Here is a 16374-nt window from a genome sequence, read left to right as displayed (position 1 = left end):
ATTAAGTCATTATTAGATATTGTCAGATTTTCTGATAAAGATTCAGGGCCATATTTATACTTTTCGACGCACAACTGCGCCAACGCAGTTGTGCGTCAAAAAATCTAACGCCATTCTGAAGCGCCATGCGGGCGCCGTATTTATTCAATGACGTTAGCCGGCGTTAGCCGGCGGAGCTGCCTGGTGTGCGTCAAAAAAAATTACTTACACCAGGCAGCGCCGGCGTAGGGGAATATGGAGCTTGGGCGTCAAAAAATGGGGCAAGTCAGGCTGAGGCTAAATTTTCGCCTCAACCCGATTTGCGCCATTTGTTTTGACTCCCAACCCCCATTGAAATGACTCCTGTCTTAGCAAAGACAGGAGTCATGCCCCCTTGCCCAATGGCCATGCCCAGGGGACTCATGTCCCCTGGGCATGGTCAGTGGGCATAGTGGCATGTAGGGGGGCACAAATCAGGCCCCCCTATGCCACAAAAAAATAATAAAAAAAATACTTACCTTAAGTTCCCTGGGATGGGTCCCTCCAACCTTGGGCGTCCTCCTGGGGTGGGCAAGGGTGGCAGGGGGTGTCCCTGGGGGCATGGGAGGGCACCTCTGGGCTCCTTCCGAGCCCACAGGTCCCTTAACGCCTGCCCTGACCAGGTGCTAAAAAACGACGCAAAAGCAGCTGGACGTAATTTTTTTTGACCCGCCCACTCCCGGGCGTCATTTTTGCCCTGGAGTATAAATACGGCGCACATGCCTCAGAGTCATTTTTTAGACGGGAACGCCTACCTTGCATATCATTAACGCAAAGTAGGTGTCCACGCTAAAAAATGACGCAAACTCCATGAACTTTGGCGCTAGACGCATCTAACGCCAAAGTATAAATATGGAGTTAGTTTTGCGTCGGATTTGCGCAAAAAAAACCAACGCAATTCCGGCACAAACAGAGTATAAATATGTCCCTCAGTGCTTTCCTTAAATGATAAATAAGATAAGTGATCTACAAGTGATCCAGAAGCTTCCCTACCCTTGACACTGGTCAAAACATCTGTGTTGATTAACAATGAAAAATAATGGACACAATTGGTAGGAATAGAGAGGGCATGAAACAGAAGATGTTCATTTCTACAGCTAAATGTCTAAAGTGTTTTAAAAAACAAAGGTTAGCAGGACATTACACAACTCAACAAAGTTATAGTCCTTGATCCACTATGAGATGATCTCTTGTCAGCTCTCCGTGTAATTATTTTGATCATTTTATGCAGGTGAATTCCGGTACACCTAATGTTGCTTTTGTGCAGATAATTGATCTAGCAAGTTCTCCAGACACTCTGAAATTATACGAGGTGATTTGTATCTATTATAGTGCTCTGAAAAGATATATTTTCTAACTGCTTTGAAAACACAAACCGACACAGAGCTTGGTTTTCCCACCACTCTGGTTTAGTTGGATTAAAAATAAAGTATATTCTACAGTAAATCAGCACGTTATCAGAATGTATTGTGGATTCTAAAGTAAAAAAACAATTTACAGAAGGGGAGTGGGCCCTGGGGGGCAATTTTATTTTAGGCTATTTCTGCCCACCTTGGGGGCAGATTGGCCTATTTTTATTAGGACAATCTGTCCCCAAGGGGGCAGAAAACACTAGACACCAGGGATTTTTTTTTGTTGCATCAATTTCACACAAGAGGAGCAACCCTGGGGGGCAAATTCTTTTTAGCCGACTTAAAATGCCTATTCTAAACTATTTATTACAGAATACATTTATTAGGGGATGTTACACCACCCCTCACCAAAGCTACACCCCTGCCTGGAGGGACCGGGCTCACTTAACCCCTTGGGTGCCCAGGAGGTAATGGTTATGTCCTCTGCAGCACCTCTCGGGTGCCGAGGACGTAACAGTTACTTCCTGCACCCGGCCCAAGGGGGAGCACTAGCGCTCCCCCGTGGGCCTCCCACCCCTCTCTCCTGGGCAGGTATGGAAGGGGAATCGCTTCCCCTTCCACCCTGACCCCTCCCCAGTGACGTCTGCTTACGTCAGAGGCCACCCCCTTCATCCTGGAAGCTCAGCTTCCAGAGCTTTGGGGCAGGCAGAGGACATGAAAGGAAAGGAAAGGCCTTTCCTTTTCTTTAATGTCTGTCTGAGCATTTCTGCAGCATGATCGGGAAGCGAACAGGCTGCTGAAATGCCCACTAGACACCAGGGATTTTTGTTTTGTTTTGAAATAGACATGAGGGGTGCGACCCCTTGAGCAAGGGTCGCTCCACGGGGGACAATTTTTTTATTAGGCCTTCTCTGCCCCCCAATGGGGGCGGATAGGCCTATTATAATTAGGCCTTCTCTGCCCCCAGGGGGTGCAGAAGCCACTAGACACCAGGGATTTTTTTATGCCAGTCTCACGTTGTATTTTAGGCCACTTCTGCCCCCCTTGGGGTCAGATCGGCCTATTTTAATTAGGCCAATCTTCCCCGAAGGGGGGTAGAAACCATGAGGCACCAGGGATTTAAAAAAAAAAAAACTATTTACAGAAGGGGAGTGACCCTTTAGGCAAGGGTCGCTGCACTGGGGGTCAATTTTATTTTAGGCTATTTCTGCCCACCTTGGGGGCAGATCGATCTATTTTTATTAGGCCAATCTGTCCCCAAGGGGGCAGAAACCACTAGACACCAGGGATTTTGTTTTTGCTTCAATTTCAAGCAAGAGGAGAAACCTCTTAGACAAGGGTCGCTCCCCTGGGGGGGGCAAATTCTTTTTAGCCCATTTCTGCTCCCCTTGGGGGCAGATCGGCCTATTTTTATTAGACTAATCTTCCCCCAAATGGGCAGAAACCACTAGGAACCAGGGATTTCTTTATTTTTTTATTTTTTACAGATGGGGAGCGACCCCTTAGGCAAGGGTCGCTCCCCTGGGGGGGCAAATTTGTTTTAGGCCATTTCTGCCCCCCTTGAGGGCAGATCAGTCTATTTCTATTAGGCGCCAGGGATTGGTGTGTGTGTGTTTTGTTTGGGGGGACAGCCCCTTGGGCAAGGGTCGCTCCCCATGGGGGCACATTACTGTTGGCCATTTCTGCTCCCTTTGGGGGCAGATCGGCCTATTTTTGTAAGGCCCATCTGCCCCCAAGGGGGGCAGAAAGCCCAGCAGAGACCAGTGAAGATTTATTTTCAAAAATAGAGGGTGGAGTTCTGGCCATACCCCATCCCAAATAAATGGGGACAAAGTTGATCTGCCCACCGGTGGGCATATGGGGCAATTACCCCGATCCACTTCCCGGGGGGCAGAAAGCCCACTAGATGCCAGGGAATTGAAAAAAAAAATAGTAGTATGGTGGCTACCAACCAGTATGGGCATGGTTATGTGCCCACCCCAACTAAAGGGGGGTAACAGTCTTTCAGCTCTCCCCCTGCACACTAAAAGATCTTATCCCAACAGCAAGCAAGGGGACATTTGATTATTTTTTGGGGTTTTGGTTTTACATTTGGGCCATGAGAGCTTGTCTAACTCTCAAAATCGTCCCACTTGGAATGCTAACGGTTGCACTTTTTGGACTTTGGGACTCTGCCATGTAGAAAAATCTACGATAGCCTAGACATATCTGAAACTAAACATGTGGGAAAATTTTTATTTTTTTGCTAAATTTGAGGTTTGCTAAGGTTTCTGGGTAAGAAAATACTGGGGGATCCATGCAAGTCACACCTCCCAAGACTCCCTCGGGTGTCTAGTTTTCAGAAATGCCTGGGTTTGGTAGGTTTCCCTAGATGGCTGCTGAGCCCAGGACCAAAAACGCAAGTGCATCCCCCCGCCCCCCAAAAAAACAGGTAGGTTTGTATTTGATAATTTTGAGGTGCCAATGTAGTGTTTTGGGGCATTTCCTGTTGCGAGCACTAGGCCTACCCACATAAGTGAGGTACCATTTTTAACGGGAGACCTTGGCGAATGCTGGGTAGAAGGGAGTTTGTGGCTCTCCTCAGATTCCAGAACTTTGCAGCACTGAGTTATGAGGAAAAAGTGTTTTATTGCCAAATTTTGAGGTTTGCAAAGGATTCTGGTTAACAGAACCAGGTGAGACTCCCACAAGTCACCTCATTCTGAATTCCTCTGGGTGTCTAGTTTTTCGTAAATGCATAGGTTTGCTAGGTTTCCCTAGGTGCCAGCTGAGCTAGAGGCCAAAATCCACAGCTAAGCACTTTGCAAAAAACAGGTCAGTTTTCTTTGGGAAAATGTGATGTGTCCATGTTGTGGTTTGAGTCATTTCCTGTTGCAGGCACTAGGCCTACCCACACAAGTAAGATACCATTTTTATCGGGAGACTTGGGGGAATGCTGGGTGGAAGGAAATTTGTGGCTCCTCACAGATTCCAGAACTTTCTGTAACCGAAATATGAGGAAAAAGTGTTTTTTGGGCCTAATTTTGAGGTTTGCTAAGGATTCTGGGTAAAAGAATCTGGTGAGAGCCCCACAAGTCACCCCTTCCTGGATTCCCCTAGGGTTGTAGGTTTCCCTAGGGGCCAGCTGAGCTAGAGGCCAAACTCCACAGCTAGGCACTTTCCAAAAAACATGTCAGATTTCTATGTAAAAATGTGATGCATCAATGTTGTGTTTCCTGCTGCGGGCGTCAGGCCCACCCACACAACTGAGGTACCATTTTTATTGGGAGACTTAGGGGAACACAGAATAGAACAGGTGTTATTGCCCCTTGCTTTTCTCGACATTTTTTCTTTCCAAATGCAAGACAGTGGGTAAAAAAAGACATCTATTTAAGAAATGCCCTGTAATTCACATGCTAGTATGCGGACCCCAGAATTCAGAGGTGTGCAAATAATCACTGCTTCCCCCAACATATTATTTTGTGCCCATTTTGGAAATACAAAGGTTTTCTTTATATCTATTTTTCACTCTTTATATTTTACCGAATGAATTGCTGTATACACGGTATACAATGAAAACCCATTGCAAGGTGCAGTTCATTTATTCGCTCTAGGTACTTAGGGATCTTGATGAATCTACAAGCCCTATATAATATCTCCGCAAAGAGAAGAGTCCAGCAGACGTAACGGTATATTGCTTTAAAAAATCTGCCATAGCTTAAAAAAGTTATAGAAGAAAACGTGGACAGAAATGGCTCTTTTTTTTCTCCGCAATTTAAATATTTTTAGGGGCGAGTGCAAAGAACTCCGTCCCGTGTTGTAATCTCTCTTCGGGCTTCAACCACGCCCATGTCACGTCAGTCACTTGCATTGGTTTGTGGGCTTGCCTTTTAAAATATACTTGCTTTCATTAGTGAAAGGCATGCATAAATCATCCCTTTTCCGGTGTTTAGCCCTCCTCGAGCGCAGCAACCAAGTACTGAAAACATACGAGGTTCCACATTTTCCGTCCGGTTTCTTGACTACTTTTTCTCTTTTTTCGCAGCGTGATCTCGCTGGGCAGAAGTCGAGCGCTTTGTATGACATCGACCTTGTTACATAGTTAATTGCACTTTTGCCGGTTACGTAGATAATTGCACTTTTGCCGGTTACATAGATAATTGCACTTTTGCCGATAGGTTTCACTATGAGTGAACTTTTATTTCCCTTTGTGTGCCTGCTTTGCACTGATGGAGGCCGTCAGCTCGCTTATGTGAAACTTTTACTATGCAGTTTATATGGCAAGAAAAGTCCAGTTAGTTATGTGAAACTGTTTTATTTTCAATTTCAATTTATGCGGCAGGAAACCGGTTAGGAGTTTACAGTGCTAATTGCTCTAGCTCAAGCAAACGCAGGTCCCATTGCATTGCAAATGCTTGTTTTATTTTAGCTGTTATTTTCTGTAGGAAAACCTTGAAGGATCTACACAAATGACATCTTTCTGAATTCAGAATTTTGTCAACTTTTCAGAAATGTTTCGCTGTCTGGGATCCAACATTGGTTTCACACCCATTTCTGTCACTAACTGGAAGGAGGCTGAAAGCACAAAAAATAGTAAAAATGGGGTATGTCCCAGTAAAATGCCACAATTGTGTTGAAAAATGTGGATTTCTGATTCAAGTCTGCCTGTTCCTGAAATCTGGGAAAATGGTAATTTTTTACACCGGAAACCCCTTGTTGATGCAATTTTCAGGGGAAAAACCACAAGCTTTCTTCTGTAGCCCTTTTTGCCCATTTTAAAAAAGAAACGACATTTCCGCTATATTTTGGTTAATATTTTAGTCTCCTACAGGGGAACCCATAAACTCTGGGTACCTCTGGAATCCCTAGGATGCTGGGAAAAAAGGACGCAAATTTGGCTTGGGTAGCTTATGTGGACAAAACGTTATGAGGACCTAAGCGCGAACTGACCCAAATAGCCAAAAAAAAGGCCTGGCACCTGAGGGGGGGAGGGCCTGGCAGCGAAGGAAAAACCCTTGCACATACCCATGCCTACTTATCTTTGTATATATGGCTATGTCAAAATAAATGTGTGGATGCATTGGAATACCCATGCACCACCCATGAAACTCCTCCTTGACACATACTAATGCAAGGCAGCGCAGCGTGCTTTGTTGTGTTACTTTTTTTTTTTTAAGCCACACAAATAAATACTTGTGTCACTTTGTAAATACTAACCAAGTATTTTTTATCTGGGCTGAGTCACAAAAGTGACACAACCCCAAAGCAAATTGTTTGTAAATCATGGCCCTATTCTATACTATTATAGGAACACACAGAATAAAAGAGGCAGAACTTTTATTGCAAGTAGTGCAGCGTCGTTTTCTGCTGAGTGCAGCACTGTGTTTTCACAAACTGTTTTACTCTGCACCGCAGGTAAGCCTCTCAATTAAATAGCATTTCTCTGCTTCCACGTCAGACAAAATCGAGATTGTTGAATAACATTTTAAATAGACTCTGCTGAAGCGATAAGCTTTTCGCAGGAAATATTTGTTTTTTGTTTAGCAGTAGCTCCCGTTTTATAGTTATATATGTTAAAATGTTATCAAAGCAGCAGTAGAACCAGTGAATGTGCCGCATATTTGCCTTTCTTTGAACTTCGCCGACACTGCTGCATAGTTTGGCCCACTGCTTTAAGTGGGATGATCGGGACACACTTACAGTGACACTAATTATTAGTGTAAAAGGTCATTTATTTAGGACAGGATTTAACCAGATTACATCATTTAACTTTCAACGTATACCCCAACATTAAAGAACCCCAACTCTTTAAGATTTCCTTGCTCATCTTTCTCTCTTCCAAACCCGCGTTTCGCTTCCCCTCCCTAGACACTCCCCTATTCCTTTCATGCCCTACTTGCTTCGTGCATCCCCCCCCACTCTGAGCCTTCACCTCCTTGTTTTTCCCCTTGGAAGGGTGGTCAAGCCCGCATCTGGCTCTCCACCCTCCCCCATCTACTGCCTTACCCTATATCAACACCTGCCCTAACTGACGCTCAGCAACCCCTCCTAGCCCCCTCTCATAGCACCCCGTGTCGCCATCTCCCCTCCTACTTATTTCAAATGCCAGGTGAGTGCGTGGCCAAATTCCGCCCCGCACAAAGGTCGGCGCCGAAAGAGGCCGATCCCTCCTCCCACCCTCCCTTTTAACCCTTACAATAGACCCTAAACCCTCCCCCACTTACCTGTGGCCTATCCCGATCCGTTGCGCCACTTCCTGTCCTCCCGAACGTGCCAGCGGAGAGACTAGAGCAAGTCACTCTCTCCGCGGGCCCCTCCATCGGGACACACTTACAGTGACACCAATCATTAGTGTAAAAGGTCATTTATTTAGGACAGGATTTAACCAGATGACATCATTTAACTTTCAACGTATACCCCAACATTAAAGAACCCCAACTCTTCAAGATTTCCTTGCTCATCTTTCTCTCTTCCAAACCTGCGTTTCGCTTCCCCTCCCATAGACACTTCCCTATTCCTTTCATGCCCTACTTGCTTCGTGCATCCTCCCCCACTCTGATCCTTCACCTCCTTCTTTTACCCCTTGGAAGGGTGGTCAAGCCCGCATCTGGCTCTCCACCCTCCTCCATCTACTGCCAACCAGCAAAACCCACTTGGCGTTTTGCTGTCCCACCCTGGGAAAAACACTTTTTTTTGTTGTTGAAAAAAACACTGTAACCTCAACCCCTATGCTTGTTCCCTGAACCACAACTTCTCTCCCCATAACTCCCCTACCAACAACCTCAACTCTGTTAAATAATATGCATTTCCCACTTGAGACAAGTGCACCCCGTCCACTCTGAACAGTGCCTCATCTTGTTCCTTGATGTCTGCATGCTTCAAAACCTTAATCCCTTGCGCCCAACAAAACACCCTCATAGCCCTTTTCAATTTCTTGCGAGCCCGCTCCATGGCTCCATGTTTTACTGCCCCTCTCCAAACTCGTCTGGGCACAAACTCCGTCCATACCAAACAGGTACCGTGTAATCTCTGTTTTAGGAGTTCCAGATCTCTCTGCGTGTGTTGAATTAGTGTGAGCCCTGACAGCTTCATGAGGTCATTTTCCCCCAGATGAATCAGCAGCAAATCAGGACATCCCCATTCCAGCAAGCTAGCAGTAATAAACGGAAGCAGACTTCCCCACCTCATGCCGCTTTTGCCCCACCAGAAAACTTAATTATGTCTGCTAGGGAGTCCCATCGCCCTGCTGTAAATTTGTTTCTCAGCAGACTTCGCCGCCCAGTGAATAAAGGAATGGCCGACCAGCCATGTCACCATCTTGTCCTTCTGTGGTTCAGCCACACATCCTGCAAAGAAAAAGCACTGTAGAGGTTGTCTCAGAGCAAAAAACCCCAACCCAATGTGCATCAACCAACTAACCCTGCCTGCTCTCAGTAAAAATGCATTACGGCCTCACATAGCGCCCGCAGCATCTAGATTTCCATCTACCTATGGCCCTAATTCTAGCCCAGCCCCATCCCAAATGGGCCGCCGCTGTAGCTGCCCCAATCCTGAATGAATGCGTGCCAAAATCCATTGGTTGCCCACCTGTCCATTTCAGAGCCATCCTCAAAACCTGCTACAGCTGTTAGGCTAGTAAGCTTAGCCCCTGTCCCATGTACAAACACACCATTCTCCACTGTCAGGTGTTGCCTCTGCTTAAAACTCATCCATTCCCCCACCGGGCACGCCGACACATCCCTACCCTTGTCGAGCCATACCCATTACCCTTTCCCCAACTGGTCAGTCTTCAAACGCCTAAGCCAAATACCCACACGATCCCCATGCATACAAACTTCCTTGACCTTCACCACAACCCCTTTGCCTACCCCCAGCAATTCAGACACTCGGAATGCTCCAAAAAACATCCAAACCATACACAGGTGGAATAACGCCAATTCATACTCATCAGTGCAGCATACCGGCAGCACATGCAATAGCTCTAGAAAGTAGTTCAAAAGTGATGGGCTCTCTGGCTGACCTACCCGAACTAGCCCTAACCCTGCCCCAGCCTTTCAACATCTTACCCATCAAATCATTACGCGCTGGATCGGAACCAACAAAAAGTTTCCCGTAAAAGGAAACCCCAGCCAACTTTCCCCCGATTACCGCTGGAGATAAACCCTCCTCAATCAGAAAAAGCACAAAGCACAGCACGCGTGAATCAAGATCGTGCGGTCCTTGTGACCAAAAATTGCCCAAACACAACTCGGAAGATTGAAACTCCAACCATGCAAGCCTGTAACTCCGCCAAGTGGATACCGCTAAGGACATCCACCCAGCCCCGTGATCATCACGCCCCCCACTCCCAAATATCTGCCGGGACCGCAGTCTTGCTCTGCTCCGCTCCTGGGGCCAATTCGCGAAAACGTTGCTACTGTGAACGAGACAGGGAATCTGCAATCTTGTTGTAAACCCCAGGTATGTGTGCAGCTTTGAAAATAACATTTAAAGATAAACAACGAAGCATAAACTGGCGCAATAAGCGCAAAACTCTGAGGTCCCTTGCTAGCTGTCTTTTGACTAATGCAACGACTGTCATATTGTCCACCTGAAAAACCACTATCCTGTTAGCTAGTTCCTGCCCCCAAACTGCCAGGGCCACCAGAAGTGGAAAGAACTCAAGGAAGGCAATACTCCTCCCTTGCTGCAGCCATTGCGTGGGCCATTGTTCCGCGCACCACCTACCGTCCCTGTAAAGTCCGAAGCCAGAAGCTCCGGCTGCGTCGGAAAAAATTTGGACTTGCCACACTGTGTCAGTGTCACAGAACGACATGTATACCCCATTGAAGTCTGCCAGAAAGGCTTCCCACACCTTAATGTCTTCTCTCAGACCCATTGAGACTTGTATCCTGTGATGTAGCAGCACAGCCCCCGACATAGCTAACCCCAATCGCCTACAGAAAGTCCTTTCTCCCCTCACGACCCTGCACGCAAAATTAAGGTAGCCCAACAGCTTTTGAGCAGTTCGCAGGTCCATCTTGCAAAGCACCCGCACCATGGCCAGAAAATCCAGCATCTCTTTTACTTTCGGGGCCAGCAACCTAGCCATCAAAGTGTTCGCGTCCAATTCTATGCCCAGAAAGGTTAAGACTGACAGCGGCCCTTCCATCTTTTCTGGAGCCAAAGGCACTCCCGTCCGCTGAGCTAGTTCCTGAAAGGCTGTCAACGCCCGCCCACAGGCCCCAGAAGTGGCTGTCCCTACAAATAGAAAATCATCCAAATAGTGGGCCACCGTCCGGTGGCCACTTTGTCTGATAAAAACCCACTGTACGAAGGTACTGAAGGTTTCAAAAAGTGCGCAGGAGATTGCACAACCCATGGGCAGCACCCTGTCAACATAAATGGTGCCATCCAGTTGCATACCCAGGAGATCAAAATCCGTTGGGTGTATCGGTAGCAACCTGAAAGCAGACTGGATGTTGCATTTTGCCATCTCAGCACCTCGCCCACACCTTCTGACCAACCTGATGGCATCATCCACGGAGGCGTAGACCACTTTAGTGTCCTCTGGTGCGATAAAATCATTGACCGACGCTCCTTCTGGCCATGACAAATGATGAATCAGCCGGAACTCGCCTGGTGCCTTTTTGGGCACCACCCCCAAGGGGGATATCATCAAGTGGGCACTTGGCCAGTCGTAAAATGGCCCTGCAATTCTCCCAAGCGACACTTCTTTTGCCAATTTTGCCCGCACCACCTGTGGCTGTTCTTTGGCAGACCGCAAGTTGTCTGCCCATCTCCTACCTCGGGGACCCTGGTAGCCCACCCGGAAACCTTCTCGAAAACCCCACTCCAACTTACAAGCCTTATCGGAATCTGGATAAATGCGTAACCAAGGGAGCAGGGTCTCCAGCCTAATTGGCGTAGGACCCTTTTGGTGCATTAGCACCCTGCATGCCCCGTCCTTTGGACGCCCTCCATTGCTCTGCTGGGCTGGAGAGGGAGAAACATTGGGTGACTGGATGACGGCCCCCGCACTTGGAGCAGTCATGTTTAAACCTACAGGGCTGCCGTGAACAGAAACCTTTATTGAAGTTCCAACAAGCCCCGGTGGTGGGCACCGGGGTCTTGTTACCCACGCCCGCCCCTCCTTGGACGGGACTGAAAAGGCTTGTAGACTACAGGCAACCCACTTACAGTATGCGTGGACACAGAGGATTGAGCCAAAGCCATCCATTGCATCCATAGTTCTGGATCTACATCCCCCCATGGCTTCTCAGGATTGACGCTCACCCTAGCCGTGAACTCTTCATCATAGCTCAGCCATGCGATACCTCCAAAATGCATCTACGCCTTCCATATGATATCGGTATAATTGAAAAGCGCTATGGCCCTGTCTGGGTATTTTTCACAATAAATGCTGGCAAAGATCAAAAAGGCTGATGTCCAATTATCCATCGTGATTGGAACACTGGGCCTGCGTGCTAGTTCCCAATACTCTTCCTTGGATCCCTCCTTGGCCTGGATATCCCTATGCAGGAGCTTAAAAACATCCACATATTCGTGTTTCCAAATTCTCGCTTTGGTTTTGTCCGCACATGTGATCCCAGGGGCATGGCCAAACCCATGTAAGGGAGCCGCTTCCTATGACTTCCCCCCTCCTTGTCATCAGCCCCTGTAACCTCCCCTGCCTTCTGAGTGACCGTATCTGTAACCATTATGGAAGGGGCCTCCTTAGCCTGAGTCGTGTCTCCATCTTGCCCTATCCCAACCATGGTTGTCTCAAGCACTGAGCCGTCCCCCACACCAATGGACTTGCGCTTGCATGAACCACTGGCGACCTCCCCATCACCCCAAACCAACCACCATCTCCCCTTACCTCTACCCTGTGCCCCTAAAGGCCGTGCAACCTTCTTCAAAATCCGACCCGCGCCATCCCTTAGCGCACTCCAGTTGGCCCATCAGCTGATCCGGTGTCCTGTAAAACAAAAACAGAAGAGGTTGCGCCGCACTTGCGCCCTTGCCCCCCCCCTTTGACACCACTCACCTCCTCCTCACGAATCTCTCCTTCTTCCCATTCATCCCCTTCTTCATCATAATTGAGCTCAACCTCCTCATCAACATCCCACTCACACCTGTTCACGACATTGCCCTTCGGTTTTGCCGACATCTCATCGGTTACTTCTTGCCCCACATGGCGCAAACCATCCGTGTGATACCCACGATCCAGCGGTGTAGAGAAGGCCGCCGAAGACCCCTCTATTGCTTCAGACCAACGTGTCAGGGCCGTGTTGCGCCCTGTTGGTGTCGCCTTCCTTCTGCCAACCTCAGCTGCTGGCATTATTCTGCTTCTCCCCACGTGGCCGTGTGCGCCACTGGGGCTTCCCGCGCCGACTGGCCCTCCGGCCGCACAAGCCTCCTGACCCCTCCCTTCCTCTACCTGTGGCACCCATACCCAACTACCGGCACCTGAACCAGACGGCTGTGGCCCCCTGACGTCAGGTCCCTTCATCGCCCTCTTACTCAGCCTGCCCCGGGCCCCTGCCTCCTCCCAGTCGTTCCACAACTGGGCCCATCTTGGCTCAGTTTCTGTGACAACCCGGTGTTGTTCTCTGATCCTGGCTTCCAAGTCCCACACCTCTGCCTGGTCCCAACCTCCCTGCACCACAGTACCTGCCAGCGATGGGCCCCCAGGCCCCTCCCCCGCCCCAACCTTGGGCTTCTTGCCTTGCCTGTTCGCTGTCCTGGGTTTGGCGGCCCCCCTTTGCCCTTTGCAGTGTATTTTCCACGTTATTTGACCGGGCCCCCAATGAGGGCTGGGTCCTCCCTGGGGCACAGGACAAGTCCAAGGGGGCCCACACACTACTGGGCCCAGGCATGGGCTGACCACCTATCTCTGTGCGAGAATCAGGGCCCTCACCCCTAACCATAATCATCTGGTCCCCTGGGGACCCAACTTGCGAACGAACTGGGCCTGCCTCACCCATGGCCCCCTCTGGCTCATGGCCTGCAACCCCCACATTATGGAGCTGGGGGCTTGGGGCGCTTCGCGCTCGCCCCCCTGAAGGGTTGGATGACTCCTGGGGCCCCTACCCCTCCCTGTCCCCTTCCCTCTCCGGTGAATTACTTGCGGCAATGACTTCCGCTACCCGGCTCGACGCGGCCCTCGTCGGCCGCATCATAATAACCCAGGCCTGGTCCAGGACCCCAGGCCTGAGTAGGTCAGATCGGCCGGCTTCGCCCAAGACACAAAGCGCGGCCTTTACCGCTTCAGCGTTGTGGCTGGTTGCCATGGCGCTGAGCGGTGATAGTGGCGGAGAGCCATGTGTGCAATTTCAAACAAGGCCGTAAGCCTCGCTAACACCAGAACAAAACGTAAACCTTGCTCACTCGCCTGGATTATAACACACCCCACTGACGCCAAATTCCGCCCCGCACAAAGGTCGGTGCGGAAAGAGGCCGATCCCTCCTCCCACCTCCCCTTTTAACCCTCAGACCTTAAACCCTCCCCCACTTACCTGTGGCCTATCCCGATCCTCTACGCCACTTCCTGTCCTCCAGAACGTGCCCGCAGAGAGACTAGAGCGAGTCTCTCTCTCCGCGGCCCGCTCCAAAACGTACTAGCGAGTGCTTGCGTGCATGCGTGCATGTGTGTGTCCATAAAAGGGGCAGGGCTTTTTTAATTAAGAGTGTGTCTTACACATATAAACAAATTTGTAGAGAGTGCCACCCTACCCACACATGCATCGAATTGCAACTGCAGTGGCATACATGACCATGGCTCTGTGCGCTTTGCAGAGAGACCAAGCAATGGATGACCACGTATTCAGAGCACCTTTTCATCTCTGAGAGGCACTGAGAGAAACTCGCAACCTAGTTGTGCTCCGTTATAAACCCTTGGATGCGACTTAATTCAAACTATACACTAGACGAGAGAATTTGGTGCCTGAAAAAAACACAACATCCTGGATAAAGCACACAATAATAGGTAATACACGATTAAGTAAAGCATGTAAAACATTTGCAGGAATGACATGGATTACCTTAAAATATTTTACACTAGTAAAGAAATCGAGTGTTTTGCATGAAGAGTTAATGAAGTGCGTACAAGGCCTAAAAGGGACCCGTTTCATTGTCCGTTTTAAATTACTTCGCGGTCTAAAACTCGAGGGACCCGGCCACTTAAAAGCCCTGATTTGGTCCCCCACTGGTGTATAATTCCACTGCCCTGGTTATCGTCCATCTGTCAAAGCACTTGAATAACGAGTCTTAATATTACCCAACTCAATCTCCCACTTCCTAGACCGGGGGCTAGGGGGTGGCGCCCGCCTCACAGACAAAGGGGAAGGTTTAGAGGCCAGGCCAAACAAGTCAACATTTTGGAAGACGAAAGGGGAAGATTTAAAAAAAAAAGCACTCGGGAGATTGTGTTTTCCTTATGTATTTGTATTGAAAATTAGGCAAATTCAGGCGGGAGACAACCAAATTAAAGGCACTTGTATCCTTGAGAGTTCCCCTTCGGGATCGGGTTTATTATCATGTACACTAACTGAACCCACCAAGATGGAGATCTTTAATCTTTATGTTGGGCACATGTAGACCTCAGCAAAGCAGGCATAGCTACATTTGCTAATGAAGTTCATGTTTTCATCGCAAACACAACATTGCTAAGTTCTCTTATTTACTCGCCAACTTCTAATTATAAACATGACAACTATCATTAGTGCCGCATGAATAACGAGCGCAGACGGAAAGGTCCATGAGCTTTGTCTCTTTTCCGCCTCTGAATGGAGAAGGTTTGGGTGGAACGTCCGTACATTTCAGTCCCGTTTGATGTCCCTAACTAATTCAATGGGTCGCCAACTCCAGTGAGGCGCCGCCCTCTGGGACAGACGCTGGATCCAGTGAAGGGCCGGGGAAGGGAGGGGAGGGAAGAAGAAACGATGGGCGGAGCGGTCGTGCCGGTCACGTGCTTGTCGCGCCGCTGAAGCTCCTGCAATATATTCTGGCCGCCAGGCGAAGGAGTTGCTTTCGTTTGCGCGACACCCACAATGGCAGACCCCAGCTCCTTCTCTGATACCGAGCAGTTCATCACCAAGCATCTACACCTCCACTTCCACGTGGATTTCAGCAGCAGCGTCATACGGGGGGATGTTGCCTTGACCGTGGAATCTCAGCAGGATGGTCTCTGCACACTGGTAACGTCTGATCTGCTTTTAGCATGCGTTGCTAGCGCTCTTGCATGCCAGACACCGGTATGCAGCACAATTACGCTTCTCAGTAAGGGAGGGAACCATGGCGGGAGCAGCCAGATGGTGCTAAAGTTCTATTGATAATCCACGAAGGAGTGGGTTTTGTTTTAGAGAGAATATGGAGAAAAGTTTACATACACACCCCCCCACCCCCACTGAACCCTTTTTTTTGGCTATTTCGGACAGTTCACTTTTAGTTTGTATACATAAGGTATCCACGCCAATTTTTCATATTTTTTTCCAACAATTTAGGTATTCAAAAGTTGCCCGTGGTTCGTGGACTGAGAAAAAAGCCAAAATATAGCTGATTTAGAGCACTTTCCCCTTGTTTTTCACAAAATTCCAAGTGTCAGCCCCCCCCCCCCCATAAATGGCATCCAGAAACTGTTTGCCATACTAAAGCCACCAGCTTTTATGAACATGCAGAGCTGAATAAAAAACTGAGTTTTGTACCACAGTTTTAGCATTTTTCTAAGAGGTAGCATATATGTCCTATTTTTTATGTTGGAAAACAGCGTGAAACCCATAGGTGATGCAGAAAAGGTATACATTTCTGAAAAGTAGACACAATTCTGAATTCAGCAAGAGGGCATCAAGGTTTTCCCATGAAAACTAACTGTTGAAATAAAGAAATATTGAAAATGAGTAGGACAAAATATTCTTGTGTGACAACATTTTCATCTGTAACTTTTTGTCACAATGGCCGATTGACAAAAGCAATATGTTATTACAGCCGCTAGACCCATCTGTTTACAGGGACATATAGGGTTTGTATGTTCTCCAGGAATCCA

The 16374-nt window shown here is 48.4% G+C and overlaps 1 protein-coding gene across 1 annotated transcript in view; it reads left to right on the top strand.

The window, feature by feature from the left end:
• Positions 1 to 15303: 15303 nt before the first annotated feature.
• LTA4H (leukotriene A4 hydrolase) overlaps positions 15304 to 16374 on the top strand; it is a 326790-nt gene continuing 325719 nt past the window's right edge. The window contains exon 1 of the mRNA XM_069229606.1: positions 15304 to 15529. Within this exon, the coding sequence (XP_069085707.1) occupies positions 15383 to 15529 (147 nt within the window). The 5' untranslated portion in view covers positions 15304 to 15382. The remainder of the gene's footprint in view (positions 15530 to 16374) is intronic.

This window comes from Pleurodeles waltl, chromosome 4_1, assembly GCF_031143425.1.
Source record: "Pleurodeles waltl isolate 20211129_DDA chromosome 4_1, aPleWal1.hap1.20221129, whole genome shotgun sequence".
NCBI lineage: Eukaryota > Metazoa > Chordata > Amphibia > Caudata > Salamandridae > Pleurodeles > Pleurodeles waltl.
This window is presented reverse-complemented; position numbering and strand designations above follow the sequence as displayed.